This window comes from Calonectris borealis, chromosome Z (assembly GCF_964195595.1).
Source record: "Calonectris borealis chromosome Z, bCalBor7.hap1.2, whole genome shotgun sequence".
NCBI lineage: Eukaryota > Metazoa > Chordata > Aves > Procellariiformes > Procellariidae > Calonectris > Calonectris borealis.
Genome location: NC_134352.1, coordinates 55406411 through 55430693, shown reverse-complemented (window position 1 = coordinate 55430693; position 24283 = coordinate 55406411). Strand labels below are relative to the sequence as shown.

The 24283-nt window shown below is 37.8% G+C and overlaps 1 protein-coding gene across 6 annotated transcripts in view; it reads left to right on the top strand.

Moving 5' to 3' along the window:
* Window positions 1-24283, top strand: part of KDM4C (lysine demethylase 4C) — a 295696-nt gene that overhangs the window by 155331 nt on the left and 116082 nt on the right. For 5 of the 6 annotated variants that reach the window (XM_075136779.1, XM_075136780.1, XM_075136777.1 and 2 more), the window contains 2 exons: window positions 1184-1545; window positions 3935-4046. In XM_075136779.1, coding sequence (XP_074992880.1) covers window positions 1184-1545; window positions 3935-4046 — 474 coding nt within the window. Of the gene's footprint in view, window positions 1-1183; window positions 1546-3934; window positions 4047-12128; window positions 12204-24283 lie in introns of those variants that run through there. The other variant, XM_075136781.1, reaches the window with a different exon arrangement.

Genomic DNA, 24283 nt, shown 5'->3' with positions numbered 1-24283 from the left:
TCCTTTACAGCTTCCCCCAACTTTTAATAGAAGTTTGGAATGTTCATGGCCACTGAGAAATTAATATTTAGTTAGCAGCCATTCTGTGTTCATTGACAAGGGAAGGAAAAGCAGAGGAGTGGAGCACCATCCTCTTTCCTTCGTGCTATTAAAGGGTAGTGCCTGGACCTTTGTAGGGAAAAGGACCTTTTTAAATGGGGTGGTGGAAGCTCCAGTGCTCACGCTGGAGGTGGTTGGTTGTCCTGCATTACCTCTGGCTAATATGTCTGTTATGCTCAGTCGAGGTAGTACTCTTCATACCCAGAGATTATGTTTAGGTATTGGATGGGCTTTGTGTTACTAAATTTTATATTCATTTGACCTGAAAAGGGAATTTTTCAGAAAAACAAGTCCAAATAACCATTGTAAAGAAAGAATGGGAAGGGACTTTACAGACACTCTTTTCTTTAATGCCTTGGATGTGCTGCTGAATCAAAATTCACTGTGGCATGTGCCATAGAGTTCTTCAGGAATATGTTTTTTGGGTGACCTCTGTAACCCATTGTTCTGTCTATCCCATGCAAGCATCAGCAGATGAAGAATTTTAATAAAGTAAAATCCACACAATTTCACCCTTCAGCATCACTGAAATATAAAATTATGCTAATTGTTGAAATATAAAATTATGCTAATTGCTTTTCATTTTTAGACCGGTGCTGTTGTTTTCAAAATATTCTTGGTATCTATTTGAAATATATCTTCTTAATTACAAACCATTAGTCTTTGTTTATTTTCATTTTTAAAACGGGCAGAATAGGTATAAATGCAGGGTATAAAGTTCAATATACCAACCTTTTATATTTTTTTTCCCAACTAGTCAAAGTGCTTGTGGGCTGTCAGAGTAAACAAGCTACATAAATATTGTTATTTTGAATGACGTGAAGACCTGTTCTAATTCAAATACAAAGTACCGATTAAATGATTAAAACTGTATTTCACACTCCAAACTCAAAACATTTACATTTAATTTATTCTTTGATCAAACCTATACTCCACATTTCTGTATGTCCTTCTACCGAATGCTTTTCTGTATGATTTCTAAAAGAGGAACCATGCTTTGAATTTGAATAACTCAGATTGTTGCGAAATGAAATACAGTAACATAAAGTGAGATTTATTAACAAATCATATTCTTGATCTATAGGAAACATCCATTCAGACTCATTTTCGAGCCCTGTTCCTGTGCTAGAAAAAACAAAAATGGAAGATGAGGATGGGGCAGATTCCAGTCATCCTCTCTCTACATTTGAAGATTCTGTGGCCTGCATGCCTGCTTCTGATAGCTGTAGAAAAGAAGAGAGTTTGAAATCTCAGAACCAGTCTGTTTCATCCGTACCAAACCATAAGTCAGAGGGACACGCTTCTGAAGCAGAAAACCTAGATAAAGAAGAAAATGTCTCGACAGAGGGTGATGTCAGCGACCTAGAAAGCTATGGAAGTAGCTTGGAACACGGAGAAGTGCCCATTCTAAAAAAGGATGAAGAAGATGGCATGGAAACATCCGGTGTATGTGAAGCAAATTATATCATTACAGTAATATATTCCTGATTTAATGAAATGTGAATGAACATGTTTCTAATTAGACCTGATATCCATATTAAAGCACTTAAGAATATGCATGATTTTAATCAGATGCTAATTTGAACATGTTTTGAGGTGTTCAGGCAAGACTGGGAATTTGGATCCAAAAGCAGAATGTTTCTGGAGCTTGCTTGTTGACATATTTTCCCTCTGAGTTTAGATAATTTCACTTTATATCTGTGAATCCGAACTGTCAGCAACTATTCTGAAACTATTCCAGTGTTCACTGCCTGCCGGTATGAGCAGGCTTTAATTATTGCTGTTGACATGAAATTCAAATTGTTAGAGATGAGTGCTGTATTTGGTACCATGTATTTGTGTTTCCAAAAAATGGCTGTTTTGACCAAGTCTTAAGGAGAGTTAAGAGTATGCTGGTAAAATGTCAGCAGAATGGGTTGATTCTGAGAGACTTACTGTCCAAGGACAGAACGTATCAGTGTGGACGCACATGGTAATTTATTTTTGGACTGATGCCATCCAAATGAAGAAATGGATGAAGAAAAGCTGAGGAGTTGCATCAAGTTAGGTGGAAACAAAGTTTGCTTTCATCCTATTATATTATCTCACATAGTTTATGAAATCTTACGGACTTTCTTGCTTTAGTTGAAACTGTATCCGTAGTATTGAAGTTGGAGAAAGCTGAGTCTTCAAGACATGGCTATAGCAGGGTAATACGACAGTATGATTTCAGAGTCTGACACTTGCTATTCTTGGATTTTGGAAGTGCCTTAAAAGATGTAAAGGAAACACTTGAAGGAAAAAATCCCTCTGATAAAAGGAATATATTTCTTAATTTTTTAATTGTAGGTTTAATAATGTTTTCTCATTTCTCATCTACAATGCTTTTTTTACTCATGCTATTCTGCTGTGAAGGATGGGCAGCTTTGACTTTGGGGAGCATGATGAAAAATTAAGCTGTGGTGGTAGTCACAGTAGCTTTCCGAGTTGTGAGTTCAATCCCAGTTTGGCAGAGAGAGAGCAGGAAATCCACTGCCAGATTGCCAGACTTAGTGGGAAATATATTTTAGAAGCTAAAGTAAAATCATGCTTACCCTTTCACAGACATGAACTGTGCACTAATGATTTTTTTGCAGTGTTGTGAGTTTTAATAATCTTGGCTCCAGCCCTTCCACTGTAATAATAATGAAGAATGCTATAAACATCTCAGTATTTTAATCATCATGTATTAGTGATTATATTTATCTCTTTCTATGCCTTTCAGCCATTTATGTATGAGGTTTCAGATATTCTCCAGCATAATTGCATACTCTTTCTTTCTCTTTTATTATAAGTGAAGAAGCGTGTTGTACAGATGCAATTAAAAAGTCTGATCTTCTTTCATTTTTACTTAGTTGGTTACTTCTTCTAGATCATAAACATGTCCTGTGCTTTAACCACATCTTCCTCCCTTTGTTTATCACAGTAAATACAATGTTGTTTTGTAATTTACTTCCCATTTTATAGTCGTAATTTTCAACCCTCAAATCAGTCAAGGGGCATGTGTGTAACCTGCTAGATTAGATTCAGGGCTTTGAGGAGCAGAATGTTGTGGTCCATAGGAGTAGTGTGAGACTCTGTCCTTCCCACGCTTCTGCCAGGGTGCTTGCCGCCCTTCTGCTCCAGAACCTCCAAATACCATCAGCAGCTGGTTTATTTTGTGATTCCCCCACTGGCACTCAAATCTGGAGTTGTGAAAGCTGTGCTTCTAGAGTTTGTAGTGTTGGCTTTAGTTCTTGAAGCTTGGATAACTTCTAGCTGAATGTACATAAGGGTGCTTGAGGGAGGAAAGAATTTCCTCTTATCCCAAATCATAGAATCATATAATTCTCTTATCCCACATCAACATGTTAATCGCATATCAGGACTCTTTAATTTCTTATTTCAACTCCAGATCAGTTTTTTATTTCCTCAGGAATTTTGCACTCTTTCACAAATGAAGTCAGTGGGTTTCTGCCTCATTTTCCTAGCTACACTTAGTAGCTGTATTGTACTTCTGGTTCTGCAGAATTGTTTGGGCTGTTCGTTCTCTCAAACATCATCTGAGCAAACCAGGATTTATGCTCTGTAATTTGGGAAGGGCTGCAGTAACTTATACCTCAAACCATTTGTGTTTGACAAGGATTGCTCTTTTTAAATTAAAGTATATATTCTGAATTAGAGACAAATGTTTTATTGGTACACTAAAGGTGCTTCAAGTACCCTGATAGTATTTACAGAATTGACATCTGTGCTCGTTTACAGAAAAATGTTTTTGTTCATCATAACTAACTTGGCAGAATTACATGCTAAATTAGTTGTGTTTTTTCCTTTCCAGTCAGCGGAAGTTGAAAGAAAGAAAATATCTAAGAGTTGGCGTCATCCACTAAATAAACCCCCAGCTAGATCTCCAATGACTTTGGTTAAACAGCAAGCAGCTAGTGATGAAGGTGAGTGTACTATTTAATGCATTTTTCTGATGATCTTTTTCTGTCTTTATGAGACCATATATATATAAGCATTTGCAAAAACGACCAAGATGAAATAATTCTTTCTGCATGGCAAATGTAAACAGTGAGGCCTCTGAATCCACAGACAGTTTTCAGTTTTTGCCTGTTTTCACTCAAATTATTCTAAAAACATTGGATCTGTCTTTGCAAAAAGCTCTGAACAATAAGACATCATTTAAAACAAGTATATTCACTAATCAAATATTTCTTACTAGAACTCACAGCAGTTGTGTTTAAGAACAAGTTTTTAATCGTGTGAACATAGATAAAAGTGACATAAGAATCCTTTGAATACGAATCTTGAGTGTAAGCTATAGTCCCCTATACTGCTTTAAAGCTACTTTTTCTTTGTTGTCTGTTTTTTGATAGACATTGGACATTCGGGAGTCAGTGTCTTAAGTTACTGTAGTTCTCATTCAAGAAAAAAGCTACAGACTTCTGGGTATCATCAAAAGCTTATCAAGAGTCTTTACGTATGTCTTGATTTCCGGGCTTTTGCTTAGTTTCATATGGAAAGAATGAACATCTCTCTCCCTGTAGTTTTGGTAAATCAATTTTACTCTATTGATTTAAAATAGTAATTTAAAAGCTGCTTTTGATGCATATGTCATCTACATGTCTCATATCTTTATATATGCTTCTAACTGTATCTAAGTAGTGTGCAGGTTTGCAAGTAGTGAATAGTGTGCAAGATGTTAAAAGTAAGTACCATATTTTCACAAACATAAAAAGAGGTGGAAAAACATAGTTCTGTTTTTCGACATAATGAAAATAACCTTTGTGTATTAGAAAGCAGCAAAAGATCTCCTCTCCATTTCCCCAGCTGAACAATTCTTGAGAAATTTTCTTAGAGCAGTTTTCTGCTTACTTTTAAGTGGCACAAAGCAACTGGAAGCAGGGTAAATGGCCATTCTGGGAATGCGTAAGGCTGGTCTTATGATTTGGCATTTAGGTACTTTAAGTAATTTGTTTAAATTTTATTTTAATGCTGAGTAATGACCATGAAATTCCATTGTTTAACTTAATTGTACAAATAAGAAGCGTAATGTTAGGCAATCATTTTGAATATGCTTGTCCAGATCTTCATTGCAGATTGCAGATATGCACGTTACTCTATACTGTATGGTTCCTTCAGGCACTTCAAGCAATAGAGTGAAGTAGAAATTACGAAAAAGACACATGTGCATAAATAATGATGATAAATGACAGTGATATATAGAACAGAGTTCTGTACAAAATAAACAAGTAAATAATTCTGTAGCCATGAAATTTAGTGCTCTGTAACTAGATACCACCATGATCAAAAACCTTAAAACAATACTCATAACCTCTCAGATGCCCTTTTTGGGAGCTTACTTGAGTGCTTTAAGAGCCACCATCTTGTGCAGACAGGCTACAAAAGCTAAAAAATTTACCCAAGATAGGGATTTGTTTCTCTGAAGTAAATAGAAGTAGTAAATCTGCTTTATCACATATACAGCCAGCCAAAGTTAATGAATACAGCTACTTTATTCTATCAAACGTGGCTTGTAAAGCTTATCGAACTGTGCATCAAAACTATCCATCAAAATGGAAAACAAATACATTCCTTTTTCATATTGCCTTAGCATTTTAGTTCTGTAACACACAGGTTTTTCAGGTACTGTTCTCTAGAATTTCTTCCGTTAGCAGAACTGGAGAACAGTGTGAGAACTGGTCCTCACACTCCCTTAGACACTGTGATACTCTGTGTAGTGCAGAATGGAGCTCATATCGTGTTTGTGGCTACAGGTCTGATTCCAGCATTGCTGTATGCTTCAGTGTTTACCTGCACTTTGTACCTGTATTTTGCTTGGAGCTCTCATTTAATACTTTAAGTGATATGAGAGTCTTGCTGGGCTTCCTGATCTTCCCCCCCGCTCCCTCAATTATTACCTCTAGTCAACAGTAGCTGTTTCTTACAGCTACAGATAAACTTTCTTGACTTCAGAGAGACAGCATGCCTGTTAATCGATTCTTCATCTTGTAACTAAGGAATATTATGCTTTCAGTTAGCACCAATTTAGGCATTGTTGAGCTGGGTGCTGTAATTTTAACTGGTCCCTCATCAATACCTCTCCCTCCTTGTTCCAAGCCTAAAGTAATTGATTTGTGTCTTCCGTCTCACTAGTTAGGGAAAGCCATATTCCCTCTCTCTTTTTTATCTGAGACGCAGTTTTGCCAGGCATGATACTTCAATTAGCTGTTAAGCATCTTTTTGAAAATTAGAGACAGCTTAGGCCCATGATCTGTATCTTATATGGATATGTTTGGATACCTTGAGGGCTAGACAGAGCATATTTCAGTAAGTGTTATGGTAATTTACACAAAAAGGATGATATTAATATTAAGATTCATCTAGTAAAGTAATTAAAGATTTAAATATGTGGTAGGTTGCAGTGAAATTGCTCTTTTTTAATTAGAGATTATATTCCTTTTGCCTGCTGATGCTTTTTCAACATTATAGTTAAAACACAGTGTAAAATTCCTATTTAAGCATGGATTGTGTATGATATAATCTGGCTAGATAATAATGCGATGACCCTGGTTTGTTAGTCTCAAGGATTCTGCTCTTCGTTTGCGGGCTTATCCAGTAGTTTGTCAGCTTTCTAGCGTCTTAATTTTATGTGAAAGTAGCAGCATCCCAACAAGAAGTCATATACCTTCTAGTCTTTCCTCTTTACATGATGATTGTTCTTCTGGTAGATAAGGGTGTATTCTCGTTAGGAAAGAAAATGTTGTCTTAGAATCATTTCAAGTCGATGTTAAGCACCTGTCTGCTTATTGATTGAAGGAAGTAATTAAGAGTTTTATTGGACACGGCTGTTATTGGTATTTCCTAGCTGGGACAAGAATTTAGTATTATTTTCATGCATCTGTTTCTCATTCTGATCTAATTTATCAGCATGCTTTCATGAGAACACCAGAAGAGAAACAATAGATTTTGGGTGCGCAGAATGTTTACATCCAAGACAGAGACTGAGGAACTGCTGAGGGAGACTGGCAAACGGAAGCCTCATTAGCTTTCCTGGCGCATGCTGGCATGCGAGTTAAAGATCTGTGGCTAGATGAATGCCAGTCAAAGGAGATTTTTCTGATCATGTTCAAGAATGTTTGTTGTCAGGTGTCAGGGGAATAATCAGTATCAATGTACTAATGACTATATTCCTCTTTATGAAGGTGCTTCATCCATATTCTGGAGTTACCAGAAATGTAATTCAGCATGCATGCTTACTCAGTTCTTGTTCTCTGTGTTTTTTGAACAAAAATGATGCTGGTAATGGCTATGATACGATAGTCTTTTGGTACCGTGATTTTTGAGTTCATCTATTCCTTTACAAGGAGGATTTGTGTATTGATGCGTTAGTTTCTCTTTCTATTTTAATTTATCAGCTTCCAGTAAAATCGTAAATGTAAACAAAATGGAGAAAGAAGAAGATATGGGCTAGTGCTGTTATGAAAAATTAAGAAATTGTGGCTTTATAGTTCATCTGCAAATTGTGTCACTTTCCACAAGCTGGATAGTCCATAGCCATTTCTAATACACATAATTTATATTCAAATCAATATATTTGAAGTCTTTCAGATACTAGGGTTCTATTAGGAAGTTTCTGTGAATAGAGGTGATCAGAGGCCATTAATAATATGAAGGCAGCATTCTTTGACACTGTCAGCCATTTCAGAATCATAATATTGCAAACAGAATACTATCATATTAGAAAGCATGCTTAAATCTTAGCAGAGACTTTCTGGATTCACTGTTAATACAGAGACCTTTGGCAGAAAATAATTTCTTTGCACAGGATTGCTTGGACATTGAGTTTTGTGTTTTCTTTTTATCACCGCATATGCTTCTTTATGTGCATGTTTCTTTATGATCTGAATGTTTCTTCTATAGAAAAACGATTGGGTTAATTGTTTCTTTGTGATCTGTTGGTGTTAAATTTTTTTTCTACTCTCCCTGAAGCCTTTCCCTATGTACGTCTGACTTCTGCGTCTCCCTTATTATGATTGTTTTTGTGAAATTAATGCCTAAAGGACTGAGCAATGAGAAATACAGGGTACTGAGGAATCAATCCCAGAAATTATAGCTCAGGCTGCCAATTTAGAAAAATAACTGCAGCAGTACAGTGTGAGCTGTACGTCACACTCAAAATACTAACAATTTTTATGTAATGAACCTTGGTCTTATGCTCAATGCAGTATATTAGCTTGTGGTAATATTATTCTTTTGTATTTAATGCAGTTATATTTCTGCTCACTTAAGCAATAAAAAAGCAAATTCAGCAGAAGGAGCAAGCATACTGACTTTGGATGCACATTGGTTGGTCCCAAAGATTACTTTCCAGCAATATTTGGGCACGCAACATTAGAAACTGTTTTTAGATTCAAGTTGACTAAAATTTCCCATTGCCCTAAATGAGATAATGATAGTGTATAGATTGAATTTAGTATGGGTTTCTTTGTATACGGTTTTTAGTGTTTTAAATACGATTCAGAAGTTCAAAGTCATTTTGCTTTCATTACTTCGTAAGATTAGGAAACAGAAAGAAATAAAACTATTGTGAATGGAAAGAGTGGCTTGGACAAGAGTTTGATTAGTGAAAACTGCTAGTTTTACAGTTGAAATTTTCCATCTCCTATGGCATAAAATAAAGCTTCTTCAGTTTTTACATTCGCTCTCAGCATCCTGTGAGATGTGCTTGATCTGATACTAGTAGTCAAGCTATATAAGGCTTGTTCAGTAATGTCATAAATAGGTTAAGCGTACTGAAATAGGGGAAAATTACACTTGTAGATGCAATTATGATTCTTTTGCTTCAGAGCTTAAAATGCCAGATTCTGCTTGGACATTATTAATTATTTCAGAAAGAAATGTTAACTCTTTTTTTCTGGTGTTACTTAGGAGGTAGAGAAGAATTTATTAACCAATTGATAGGGGCATGTTTATTTTTGCCATATTAGCATTATGATTTGCAGTATTGCTTTCACTCCCATACTATATTGATCTGGTTTTTGAGTGGCGTTTTACTTCTTTAAAAATACTTTGCTCTTGTGTGAGTATAAGTTAATCAAGTACAGAATTTGCATTTTTCATACTTCCTCATAGCATTGGAAGAGACCAGCACTATCTACCACTTGCAACAGTATCACAATGCTAGGAAAATATGTTTTCTCTCCTTTGCTCTGGTACCTACATTGCTTCTGATTTGTTTAAATTCAATTTTCAAGATTTGATTACTGTAATTAGTAAAAAGTTCTAGCACTTATATAGCATGTGGTATCCTGAAGACTCAAAAAAAACTTTACAAAATTGTGGTAGAATCTTCAGTAGGTATTTAGGAAAGGGAGGTGTTGAAAGGTCAAACATAAGCTTTTCCTGAATGTCCAGTACTCTTGTCAACTTTGTGGGCTAGCATATGATCTCCAGAAATGGCAAGAACTGACAACTCTGATTATTGCCACTGGCAGCTCTTATCCCTTGATATCTTTCACAAGCAGCACTTACTGCCTTAGAGTGGACACCTACAAAAGCCAGGATCTAAGAGTAGCCATTATTTTGATTCAAGAGGGAAATACAGACCAGTTCCTCTAACATTTATGCCTCGTTTGCTGGACAGTAGTATATGTAGTGATCATTAAGACTCATTGTCCTCTATATGAACCTTACAACTCTAATTGTGCAGCTTTCTTAGCTTTAAAGTATAATATTTTACTTCTTAAAGGAATGGGTAGAACTGCAGTTTTAGCTACAGAGGCATGTATAGTTTCTCATTATCAAGTGTGCCAAAATGAAAATGGATTTCCTGCTGCATTAATGCAGCTTCTCAATAGCCTTCTCAAGGGTAGCTATGGAGTCGGTAGGCAAATTGGATATGGTATTTGTAAGGAGACAGATGTCTCTTCTATGAGGTTATCTTCTGGAGTTGAGCTTCTGTTTGTATTATTACGGTCCAAACAGAAACAAAGAAAATGTATGACTTCCGTTTAACAAGGATTAGTTCCCTGAGGTATTGGTACAGAGGATTGCCTAATAAATTATCTTAGTTCCAAGATATCACAGTAGTATTTTTTTTTTTAAATTTAAAAACATCTAGCCCATAGAGTTATCATTGCCTTTGTCAAAATCTGAACCTACTTTGTAAACCATCGTTATTGGAAGTGACTTGATTTTAATGCCAATGGAGTTTTACTAAATGCTTTTTCTTTGCTGAGAAGTGTGTGTAATATATATTTTTTTAAATATAAAAAATAATTATACTTAAGAAATTGATCCTTGAGGGAGTTTGAATGCAATCGTTATCTAGTGTATGGAGTGTTTTTGGGATATTTGTTTTAATGATCTGTGCACAGACTGTAGCCTGAAGCTATTAATTTATAATTCCAATTCAGGCATTGATTTGTCATGTGAAGCTGGACCTGTGATCGAGTCTTTCTGTTTTGCATTTTCCATACTTAATTTATGAAGATAAGTAACTACCTGAGGCCTTGGTTCAGTGGAGAACCTCACACAATCTTAACTGTAAGCATTCAAGTAACCTGGTTCCTCAAAATTTCACCTGTGTTTTGCCCAGAGTCACTTATGCTGGAATGGTGTATTGAGATAGGTTAGATTTGTGCTGCCTGGGAGATATAAAATAACCATAAAATATGTTTTCCCCACTTGATACTGGTTTTTGTCTCTAGAGTAGCGTAAAACGAGAGTATGTGGGTGAACCTGCTCTGTAATATTTCTAAAACACTCTAACAACTTTAAATACTTGGATATTTATTTGACTGTGTAGTACTCGGCAGTATGTTCAATGAAGATACATTTTAATTTCTATAATAAGGAAGAAATACCAAATAATTCTGTCGTATCTCAGTGACCCTTTTTATTAATAGCCAAAAGATGCTTGAAGATTGGGAGAAAGTTTTCTGTATTTTTCCACTTTCGTATAGGTGCACATACTGACAAGTAGGTTGGACAAGCTTTGTAGAGTGTTTTAGAAAATAGTAAGAATTAGATTGTGTGCTAGTTTGGAAAATTTTTAGAAGGCAGAAAGAAAAAATTGGGGAGAAAAAGCCTACTACGCTAATACTTTTACACTGATAATATAATGTATGTTTGTTAACTCCAGTGGGTAATTGACCAAGGTAGGGACCACTCCAGTGTTGGTTTTCAGGGGTCATCCCTTAAGTTTCCAGAGGTTCATGAGATACTACTTTTAAATAAAGAGGAAGAATTAAATAAAATAATAGTTTTGTCTTTTATGTAGAGAAGTGTATGTATTTCATTGACTCCTTTATGATACACTAATTTTACATTGTTGACATCTTATGTACTGGGATGAAGATATACATGATCAGACCTTCAGGTTTAAGTAATCCTTAATTATGTGAAATAAATGTAAATTGAAATACATATTCTACATTTGGAGTTGGTTAGCGTAAATGAGCTTTAGTAAGCCCTTGAAACTAGATGGCAAACTATGGTGTTTCATAAGTAAATCAGTAAGCATGTGTGTGGATGGCAATAGCAGTTCCTAAAAATTCCAATCTAATTTTAGCTATTGATCAAATCTTCTAGCTGGTAAGTACAGTGACTGCAAGCAAATTGAATTGGAATGCAAAGTAAAAATTTTGTTCATTAAAAATTGTAAAAAGTTACATTGGGGAATGGAATGGAGAAAGCAGCTGGTGATAAGTCTTTTACAGTGCTGTGAATTAAAGCTTTTCAAGAGAGCAGATATCTACCAGTCTTTAACTTGTAGTCTGTTCTTGTAATGGTTTTGTGCTGACAACTACGTTTTTTGCTGATAGGCTATGCGGTAAATTCCAGCAGGTTTTCTTTTGTTTCTGTTTCAATTTTGATGAGATGCCTCCTTGAACTAAATTATAAATACAGTGGCTATTCTTTACACTTACACAGTGTAAAGACAGGTGAAATTACTGGAATTGCTATAATATATATAAAAATAGAAATTATAATACAAATATGCTATACGTATTTCGTGTTGGCAGTTCTTACAGATGTAAGAACATCTTCTGTTCTGTGGCCTCATGTCCTCATTTTAAATACAGTTGCTTGACTAGTGAGTCATCTTTGAGCTTGGTTTTTGGACGTGATAAGTATCTCTATTTCTGGAGTCACTGGGTAGTTCATGTTTTTTAGTATCAGTAAGAATTTGTTGCTTGTGCTTCAGCTTAGGTAGCCAGAATTAGTAGACAATTTGACAATTTGAGCCTTAACTATTTGGGCTCAATTCTTCATTCCATATTCACAAAAAAGTTGTGCAGCTATTTAGGGAATTCAGTGGATGAAAGATTAATTTTTACCCCTTATATTTTTTGGGTACTTTTATAGTCCACTGTTTGAAATAGAGAATGATTTTGTTGCAAGAACTAGTAAGCAATGAAAATGGTAGTTTTAAAAAATGTCAACACTATAGTCCCGTAAGACTCGTTTTACAGGTTATGTAAATGTAAACTGATCCTCTATGCCATGAGTCCTCAGAGCTTTCTCAAAGTTAGTTAGTTTATCAGCAGCACAGCAATATAAATCAAATACATTTTATTTACTTTGCCATTTGTTAGAGGAAAAAGTTGGGTTCCAGTACAGTCTGAGAGGGTCCTTTTAGATATTCCACATATGGAAAATTCAGTGCATAATAGAAAATTTACTTATTTGAAGTCAGTTGAAGTTACATGGGATTTTGATTTGGCAGAGTGATACAGTGTGCACTCAAATCACAATACAAGTACAAACTACGTTTAGGAGAGTGTAGCAATTGCAATATATAGTTCAGTCGTAATACAAATGTGAATTTCATTACTGGTGTCTAATAATATGCTCACTGTCACAATGCTGGATGTTTCCAGTCTCTGGTAAGGAATGTGGGTTGCAGCTGGTTCAGGCCCAGTGATTTCTTTGTTCATTTGGTTTTTGCCACGGGAGCAAACACTTTCATAATACTTTCTTCTCATGTGTCACCTGAATCATCACCCTGAAAAGGATCAGTATTAAAACAGGTATCTCTTGATCATTCATTGTCCTTGGTATAAGTGGTGGCCATCACTTGAATAAGGTCTATTTCAGTAGACCATAATGAATGATCCCTACGTGTTTGGGCATCACATATGATTTGAAGCTGCAACTTTGAGTCTAAGAACCTATTTTGATTCTCTGTGTATGTTGCTTATGCATTACGTTATCTTTTATAACTGTTTATTTTTTTTTGTTTTAGCATACTATGTGTTCATTTCTCCTCTTCTAACTTCTGCACTATTACTCACAAATAAATACCCAGCAACCTGCGAAGCCCTGCTTTTCTCTCTTTTCTTCAACTTGTTAGAACCTTCTAATTTTTTAAATCCATCCTAAATCTCAGCGGGATCAGTGCTTTGTTCTGCTGTCCATGAAAAATCCTGGTTATGGTTTTCCCATCCCTCCTTTTCAAAGTTACTGGTGAGATTTTTCCAGCCTTTGCTAGTATTTATAGTAATTCTATCATCTCCTCTTTTAAATAGTAGCGGTCCTATCTGCAGCCAGTCTTATCACTACCTGTTCTTAATCACAATGCAGGTTTTCTCTACTAGGTTCTAACACCAAATCAGAAAGCATGTTTTTGCCGAAGTACCGCTTTAATGGGTACCGCTCACTCACAGGAATATCCTGCTGACTATGCCAGTTAATGTCAGAGCATAATACACTCTTTTAGATATTTTAGCTATCTTTTAGATATTCCACATGTGGAGGGTTTAATGAATAAACCAAAATTTTCTTACTTGAAATTAGTTGCAGTTCCATGGGATTTCGATTTAGCAGAGTGATACAGCAATGCACTTAAATCACAGTAAAAGTACAAATTACGTTTAGCAGAGTGTAGCAATTGTAATATACATCTCAATCACAATACAAGTACAAATTATATTTAGGAAAGTGTAGCAATGGCAATACACAGTTCAATCACAAAACAAACCTGAATTTCATTATGGACTCTGATGATATGCTCAAAAAACCATCAGAGTATCCCAGTATCTAAATGCATCTTTCAATTCTGTCAAATTGTCATTTTAAAAATGTTTTGAACTCTGAATTTTTCTGATCTTTCAAAACATTTCAAGATCTGCTACGACTGATGTGTTACACTTTTTTGATATTTTACTTTTTGTAATAAAGCACCCCATTAGTTTCTTTTGTGAGCTAAACCTTATCTAATCCAGGAGCTCTTAGGCTTAGCCTCTTTACATACATGGCTATCTTTACATACAGTTTTTATGAGAACTGAGGTATTAACTGATAATTCAGCAATTAGACTCTCTAACCACAAATGTATACATACTTTACAGTACTGTTACTGTACAGTACCATACAAGAATCTAAATTTCTTGTACAGTGCAATAAATTAAAAAGTTTACATTTTCATATTTTGCTATGAAGTCTATGGCTTTCATTACTGAAAAAAAGAAACACAATTTCTGAAACTGAGTTTGCTGATATACTGCAGGAATAGGGAAGTTTTGAAGTTGCAAGTCTTTTTCCCTGACTGACTCTTTTTTTTTTTATTATTATTATTATTATTTCCTCCAGGACATTTGAAACTATAGATAATGCCTCCCAGGGCTGAGATTATGCTCAACTACCTGAAAAATAACAGATGCTGCTATGCTCTTCATAGCAGAGAATGCTGCTGTACAAAGCCAGGAAACATCAGTGGAACGTAACCCCAAGCAGCAAAATCATTGTTGAGATTGGCAAAAGCAAATTGTACTGTATTAACGTCTATGGCTTTTCACATCTGCTGGGTTAAATCAGCAAATACTGGCAACAGCCCATTCTGCAAATGGCCCAAATGTTTTCCGTCTGAGAATTTGAGTTTAACTTAGTAAGCAAAAACCATTCAAAGCAATACTATTGAGTGTTGGAGCAAGTTTGCCACAAACTATTAAACGAATAACATTTGTGAAAACATTTATTTCATTCACTTACCCACTTGGAAAGCAGCACAGTAACTGTTTATAAGTACTTTGTTATAGAAGGAGTTTCCTTTGTACCAAAACAGATTCTGGGCTATAATTTTCTTTTTGTCTACAGTTTGTTTTAATAAACTGTTTCACTTTTCTTAAATATGTAAAGGGATACAGATGCCTATAAATAATCACATTAACGAGAACTGGTGTATCTGAAATTACATTACAGAGATTAATTAATCCTATATAAATACTTTTCAGGAACAAATATGATAGCAGTAACTAGTATGGAATTTGGCATTGCTGATCACCTTATAGCATAGATTTTGCATTAGCAGAGTGATACAGCAACGTACTGAAATCACAATACAAGCAAAATACAGCAATTGTGATATACAATTGGATCACAGCATAAATGTGATTCCCATTTCTGGTCTGTTTATGCTCACTGTCATGATGCTGGTGTCACCATTTGCTGGAAAGGAATATGTGGGTTGAAGTCAGCTCAAACCTGTTGCTCTCTTCAAAGTTCATTTTGTTCAATGTTCGTTTTTTATACTGTGTTGGACTGAGCCATATACACACTTCCCATATTCTGGTCTGGCTGCTCAGGAAGACATTTGCAATCTTCTGGGAACTCAGGGAGAAACATTTACACAACCAGCTGATCCACCCAGTTGATTCAGCCATTTGTCTAAAACAAAGGCCACCCTCTGTTGCCCTTTACGTTGAGATAAATTGGGCTTCCTTTGCAACGGTTATGGGCAGTCACTCCCTAGATTCTTCCCTGAGATTTGAAAGTACAGAGCCCTCACGCATGTCCTCTGAGCCTTCTTCAGTTTCAGGGGGTTATTGATCGGTCACATGATGCATGGAACATTAAAGTGTAAATTAGAGGAACAGTGCCCTGATCTACATACAAAATATACCTCCATCAAGCAGATTTTCAGGAGACTGCCAGTGTTTGTTAGGCAGAATGAAGGAGTGTCTGCTTAATATAGGTCCTCTTCCACATACGGGATGTCCAAGACATGCAACGAAATGCAGACGAAACATTCTACCAGAGGCTGGCAGAAGTCTCACAGTCGCTAGCCCTTGTTCTCGTGGGGTACTTGAACTTTCCGGACGTCTGCTGGAAATACCACACAGCGGAGAGGAAACAGTCGCGGAGGTTCCTGGAGTGTGTGGAAGATAACTTCCCGACACAGCTGGTAAGAGAGCCTACCAGGGGAGGTGCCTCGCTTGGCCTGCTGTTCACAAACAGAGAAGGACTGGTGGGAGATGTGGTGGTCGGAGGCCGGCTTGGGCTTAGTGACCATGAAATGATAGAATTCTTGATACTTGGTGAAGTAAGGAGGCGGACCAGCAAATCCCCTACCATGGACTTCCGGAGGGCGGACTTTGGCCTGCTCAGGACACTGGTCGAGAGGGTCCCTTGGGAGACAGTCCTGAAGGGCAAAGGGGTCCAGGAAGGCTGGACGTTGTTCAAGAAGGAAGGCTTAAAGATGCAGGAGGCAGGCTGTCCCCATGTGCCGTAAGAAGAACTGGCGGGGAAGATGACCGGCCTGGCTGAATGGGGAGCTCTGGCTGGGACTCAGGGAAAAAAGGAGAGTTTATCACCTTTGGAAGAAGGGGCAGGCAACTCAAGAAGAGTACAGGGATGGCGTTAGGTCGTGCAGAGAGGAAATTAGAAAGGCAAAAGCCCAGCTAGAACTCAACCTGGCCACTGTCGTGAGAGACAACAAAAAATGCTTTTACAAGTATGTTAATGACAAAAGGAGAGCCAAGGAGAATCTCCATCCTCTATTGGATGCAGGGGGGAACGTTGCCACTGAGGACAAGGATAAGGCTGAGGTACTCAACGCCTTCTTTGCCTCAGTCTTTAATTGTCAGAGCAGTTATCCTCAGGCCACTCAGCCCCCTGAGCTGGAAGACAGGGACGGCGAGCAGGATAAACCCCCCATAATCCACGAGGAAGCAGTTAACGACCTGCTACACCACCTGGACGCTCACAATCTATGGGGCTGGATGGGATCCACCCGAGGGTACTGAGGGAGCTGGCGGAGGACCTTGCCAAGCCGCTCTCCATCATTTACCAGCAGTCCTGGTTAACAGAGGAGGTCCTGGATGACTGGAGGCTTGCCAATGTGACGCCCATCTACAAGAAGGGCCAGAAGGAGGATCCGGGCAACTACAGTCAGCCTGACCTCGGTGCCAGGGAAGGTTATGGAGCGGTTCGTCTTGAGAGCGCTCACGAGCCATGTCTGGGACAACCAGAGGATCAGGCCCAGCCAGCACGGGTTCATGGAAGGCAGGTCCTGCTTGACCAACTTGATCTCCTTCTATGACCAGGTGACCCGCCTCATGGATGAGGGAAAGGCTGTGGATGTGGTCTGCCTGGACTTCAGTAAAGTCTTTGACACTGTCTCCCACAGCATTCTCCTAGAGAAGCTGGTGGCTCATGGCTTAGACAGGTACACTCTTCGCTGGGTAAAAAACTGGCTGGACGGCCGAGCCCAGAGAATTGTGGTCAATGGAGTTAAATCCAGTTGGTGGCTGGTAACTAGTGGTGTTCCCCAGGGCTCAGTTTTGGGGCCAGTCTTGTTCAATATCTTTATCAATGATCTGGATGAGGGGATTGAGTGCTCCCTCAGTGAGTTTGCAGATGACACCAAACTGGGCGGGGGTGTTGATCTGCTGGAGGGTAGGAAGGCTCTGCAGAGAGACCTGGACAGGCTGGATCGATGGGCTGAGGCCAACTGTATGAGGTTCAAGAAGGCCAAGTGCCGGATCCTGCACTTCGGCCACAACAACCCCATGCAATCCTACAGGCTTTGGCAAGAGTGGCTGGAAAGCTGCCCAGAGGAAAAGGACCTGGGGGTGTTGGTTGATAGCTGGCTGAACATGAGCCGGCAGTGTGCCCAGGTGGCCAAGAAGGCCAATGGCATCCTGGCCTGTATCAGAAACAGTGTGGCCAGCAGGAGTAGGGAGGTGATCGTGCCCCTGTACTCGGCACTGGTGAGGCCGCACTTCAAATACTGTGTTCAGTTTTGGACCCCTCACTATGGGAAGGACGTGGAGGTGCTGGAGTGTGTCCAGAGAAGGGCAACGTAGCTGGTGAAGGGTCTGGAATACATAAGAGGAGCGGCTGAGGGAACTGGGACTGTTCAGCCTGGAGAAGAGGAGGCTGAGGGGAGACCTCATCGCGCTCTACAACTACCTGAAAGGAGGTTGTAGCGAGGTGGGTGTCGGTCTCTTCTCCCAAGTAACTAGCGATAGGATGAGAGGAAATGGCCTCAAGTTGCGCCAAGGGAGGTTTAGATTGGACATTAGGAGAAATTTCTTTACTGAAAGAGTGGTCAGGCCTTGGAACAGGCTGCCCAGGGAAGTGGTGGAGTCACCATCCCTGGAAGTATTTAAAAGACCTGTAGATAAGGCCCTTAGGGACATGGTTTAGTGGGCATGGTGGTGTTGGGTTGATGGTTGGACTCGATGATCTTAGAAGTCTTTTCGAACCTTAATGGTTCTATGATTCTATGATTCTATGATTTCTTCTCTCAGAAGATTAGTTTAAAGATAAGATCATCTTGGGGTTTTTTGTTTCTTTCTCTGGCATCAGGGAGTTCTTGAAACTCTGAATGATAATTTCGCATTTGTTTCCTTTGAGTAATACATCCTTGTTAATGAACCAAATCTTAGAAGGTCCCTATGGCTCTTACTTATCACACAAGGGTGATGTGAAGTTTAATTTACAGCTGCAAAGGTAGGGGCTGGTTTGAAATTAGAGTTTATTTTATAATGTACACTTACAGTCATGTTTTGAACTTTACAAGGGTGATAGGTTGTAGAAGCTCTATGATATTTAATTTTGTTTCCCAACTGTGATTGATCTGCCTTATCTGTGAGTTTTTGGGGTCATATCTACGTAGATGTTTCCAATGGTGCAAGTACAAGTCTTTATTTTTCTTTCTTATACACTGTCCTATTTTTTAACGTTTTTTAAAAAATTTAGTTTAATTGAATTTTTATGTGGTGCAAGATGTTGTGTAGACAGTCCTTTTTAATGTAAAAATGGTTTATGTTAGTGTAGGTTATTTAATTTTTATTTCATATAATTCGTCAGGCATGTCACATTCCAGATAGTAAAGGCTTCATGTGATAACCAGAGGATTTTCATTTTTGCAGTTAAAGAAACCCTCTATTGTATTTTTACTGTTATGGGATTTTAATACATCCTGAGAAAGTGTGCTGGGTGGTTCTTCTCATAGTTTCACTTCGAAGTAGGGAGTGAGCACATATATCTCTGTATAGTCAGCCTCTGAGCACAGTGTCTTATTTACTGAATTCTCCGGAGACAAGTGGTCTCAGGAGAAGAGTGAGCTTGACTGTAAGAAAGTGAATCAGATCATTATAGTTCTGTTGCATTGTTAAGCAATTCTGAATTCCTATAAGTAGCACTTTATTTCAGGTTAAGCATAACATTTACACTTGAACATGGTGTTGTGTGAGAAGGTGTTCTGCTAAAGAGATGTTTATTTGTGTAGCTGAAACGATGGCCTCAATTTTTGGTACAATATTTCTTGCTATGGGAATAATTACTGTATCTAAAGTAGAGTGTCGTGATTCAGACGGAGATTAAAACCAGGAATAGATCAGAGTTTAGAGGTGGTTCTTTGAGTATTTGTCAGTGTGCCTCTGTGTTATGAATGAGAGTTTGCAATCTCTTGAACAGTGCTGTCAATTGAGCTGCAAATGTATATTGAATTTCCTTGTCATGGCTAGCAGGTTCATCTCCTGTATTTTCTTTTATTCCCTCTGACAGCAAGATGTATCCTGTACTGTAGTTAAGTTGATTTGACGTTTCTTTACCAAAGAATATCAAGAATGCATTATTCACTTTTGTCTTAATTAATTCTTAATTTGGAATATAAGTTTCATGCTGAAAAGCGGAAAAAAGCAAATGGCACGTCAGAGTTTTCAGCAGGGAATTCTGCTACGCACCTGGACAGAGTCCTGTTCATGCACTTACTGGCAGTGAACTGTGAAGAAGTGTCAGTGATTTGATCCGGGTTACAGCAGACATAAAAGTCAAGATAGATTTCCTAGCTCCATTTCATGTGTTGTACAAAGAAAATGCTCTCCTTAGACATATACTATGTTTCATATCATTGCACTGGCTGACCTGAATCTTTCGGATTGTCTGTCTTTGGCCATTGGTAGCTGCTCTTAGAGTAAGGCCAGTTTATCGCAAATAAGGTTTGACTGAATAATGGCGCGTATTGTAGAGTGTTGTTGGTTGGCAGTGTTGCCTAAGTGACTGTTCATCAAAACTTACTCTATGAGAGACAACATTCTCAGGCTTATATGCCAATATGTAAGATTTTTAGTGAAACACCACGTTCATAGTGCTTCATGAAACCTTATGTATTGGTCTTGTAAAGTAGATGTGTGATTTTTGGAGGGTAATGTTTGAATCTCTTTCACTGTTGGAATTGATTCTTCCACCATGGTTTTTGCAGGTCCTTAGTACTAGCAAATGGCACTGATACATAGTTGAACTAGAAAGTATGCCTGCTTATGACAATGGAGCTTCTGAGATTTTTTCAGTCAGTGTGGACACCACAGATTGTTCTCCAATCTTACTTTGAGAATCCTCAGTTAGGGTGGATTTTGAATGGAGGCAACTGGAGTTTGCAGTTAACTTGTGTCCTTTATACCATTGCATAGAAGCATATGAAGATGCTGGGCACTTCCATACTTCTAACAGACATATCTGGTCAAAAAACACATGAGGTCACATGAGGCACCTGAATGTCTACCCTGAAACCACACATACCAATGTGAGTCAGGAAAGTAAATTTATTTTAGGCTAAGTCACTGATTGCTGGTCAGCTATGTAGTAAGTAATGAAAGGGGTCATTAAGGAGAATAAGAGGAAGCGAGAAGTACTAAATAGCAAAAAAAATTCTAAAAAACGCTTAGGTTTTCCAAGTTCTTTGGGGACATAAATAGTACTTTAGAATTCTCAAATGGACAAGTGAAGAAAAACTATATAAACTGTGCCAGGACGGCAGTGTTTGTTACAGCAAGTGATTATATACTCTATGCTTTCTCTTAAACAGTTGGAGAGCTGGTTTTTATTTCCTTGCCTGTTTTGGATAACCAGATTCTCAGTTTTTATTCATGGTACATAACTTCTCTGACTTCATGGAAACCAGGAAGGTAACTCCACCTGTTCTACCTGAGAAGCTGACCTGGAAATTCTTCCAGTCAGTGATATTGATGCGCCTTGGAAAAAGCACACAAAGTGAAACTGCTCAAGTTTTACTGATGTAGAAAATTTACATAGAAGATTGCGTATTCTGCCTGGTGAGAAAGTTGTTGAAGGCAGCATTGTTGTCATATTCTGTAGTGGGAGTCACGTACTCTGTAACTTTTTTTTATTTTATGATTTCAGTGTTTGGGTGGGTGAATATTGATTGTAAGGAAATGAACTAATATTTCTGAAGCCCTTAAAGGATGATAAATTAAGCTTGAGATTGCCTAGGAAATTCTTGAAGAGAACTGAAATTCACAAGCCATACAGTAGTGATAACAGAGGATCAGACAAAGCTTATATCCCTTAAGAACGTACATTCTGTCTATTCTTTGTTTTTGTACTGTTAGTGTAACGTTCCTTTAAGAAGTACTGGGTTAGCTAGTCTCCCCTGAAAGGAGGAGGGATATTTTTCCTTTCCTGGCTGTGCTTCTGGGCTTGTTATGGTGAAGAACAGTGAGAGATTGCAGGGTGTAATAGGCAGGAGGATCACATCAGAGAGCTTGGGTGCCATAGTTCATGCAAAGAGACTAAGAGGCTGCATTGAGTCTCTTAAGGAGCATTGAGGAGACAGTCATACCTCAAAGGAGATAGAATACATAGAGATGTTAGAGATCAGAGGCGAATGAGGAGGGTTTGCTTCTAGTCAATAAGTAACTGGAAGTAGTTGCTCTAAACATAATGTAAAGGAGAAAATAAATTTATTAAAATAGTGTTAAATTTTTTGGAGGTTATGGAAGATGCATTCTGGTACATCTGCATATGATACTTTGTCCTTGGCTTCATTTGGAATGAGTTTTGAAAATACAAAGCTCTTGAAAACAATAAAATGTTGTAAGAGTGCTGCCAGCTTTATTCCTGGCTCTTGCATTCTTTTCACTCCCTCAGTCTGGAAAGGATTTGTAAAGATGACACAGGAGGGAACTGAAATAATGGAGTTTATGTGTAATTAAGATATAAATATTGTTCTCCTCAAACGCAGAACCAATACGGTCATGAACTCAGCAATGTGCTGGAGGCAGTGAGAAACCAGAACACTATGTGAGAGAACTAGAGCCATCGTACTAGAATTGATTCCAGGACTGGAAATCCAAAGATAGATTTTTGACTAAACAGGAGCATAATAGGCTGAGGTTCAGGGTGAAGACTTCAGCCCTCATGGGGGAATTATTCAGCAGTGATAAGGAATGGTGCAATCAAAGGATGTCAGTTTCAAAGTGGATAATAGATATGGAAGATGTAGGTTACAAACCTTCACAACAAATTTTGTGTTCCTCTTTGTTTTCTTCCTAAGGCTCAATCAAGCCCTGAATTCTTTGGGAGGTCACAACTATAATGAAAATATTTAAAATAATGGCAGTATAAGCTCCTGAAAGAAAATAATGTCAAAGAAAGAATTGGGAAAATAAGTTAGCAAGGATGAAGCCACTTGTGAGACCGTTCTGTAAGTGAAAATTTAAATAGATAGAAATGGAACTAGAGGCTTAGATTTCAGGGCTATTTATTTTACATTTCTGGAAAATTGCAAGCAATAGAAAAAATATGATTGGACAGAATGTTTTTAACTAAAAGCTTAGTTAAGCTTTTAACTTAAAAAATAAGTAATTCAGAAAGCTGTAAAAGTGATGCCAGCATTTTATATTTTCATCTCTTCCTTGTGTTCAGCTATTTCTTCACTGCTATTCTTTTGCAGCTACGTTATTCACCATAAAGCTCTGCTGCTGAATATTGACTTCGTGGCAGCTTTTCTGCAGATGTTTTGTATTTGTCCTTCTACCTGGATTTTGGCAAATGTTTATTGAATAGATACTAGTTCTCTTGAAAAACTGTAAAAAATGGAGTAAAATTCACATGCAGGATATAATAATTAATTTATTTTTGCTATATTTGGCTTGCTGTGCTGGTTTCGTCTGGGATAGAGTTAATTTTCTTCCTAGTAGCTGGTATAGTGCTGTATTTTGGATTTAGTATGAGAAGAATGTTAATAACACACTGATGTTTTAGTTGTTGCTAAGTAGTGCTTACACTAAGCCAAAGACTTTTCAGCTTCTCATGCCCTGACAATGAGAAGCTGGGAGGGGGCACAGCCAGGACCCAAACTGGCCAAAGGGATATTCCATACCATATGCTGTCATGCTCAGTATATAAACTAGGGGAAAGCTGTCCGGAGGGCCAACTTGGGAACTGGCTGGGCGTGAATTGGCAGGTGTTGAGCCAATTGCATTGCGAATTACTTATTTTGTATGTTCTTTTATCATTATTATTATTATTTTCCCTTCCTTTTCTGTCCTATTAAACTGTCTTTATCTCAATCCATGAATTTTACTTTTTTTTCTTCCCTGATTCTCTCCCCATCCCACTGGCTGTGTGGTGTTTAGCTGCCTGCTGGGTTAAACCACAACGGTCCTTTTTGGCACCCAATGTGGGGCACAAAGGATTGAAATAACAACAGATATGATCAGAACGTGTTAAAACAAATTTGTTATAAGCATTCATTGTATTAGTTTAGTAGTTGCTGGTCACAATGTTGATTAATTTGCTCTCAAAATTGTTGTGCTTGTTCTCAGAGTTGTGTTATGTATCACTTTACTTGCCGTGTATGCTATTTATCATTATTATGTGCTGCTTAACACCTCTGGGAGGTGGATTAGATTATCGCTTTGTTTGTACTGTGTAACACTGGCTTATGGTATGATAAAATTATTGGTGGTGAGATCAATCTGGTATTTGTACTCAGCATTGCCGTCATCTCTGTACTTCAGGAGCCATCTATTGGAAATTATTAATGATTACACTTTTTACTTTTTCTCCTCAAGAGAACCAAGCTATGGGGGAGACACCTTCCTCCATCTTCCCCTTCTCCTCCAGGCTAATTACAATAGCTCTTGAG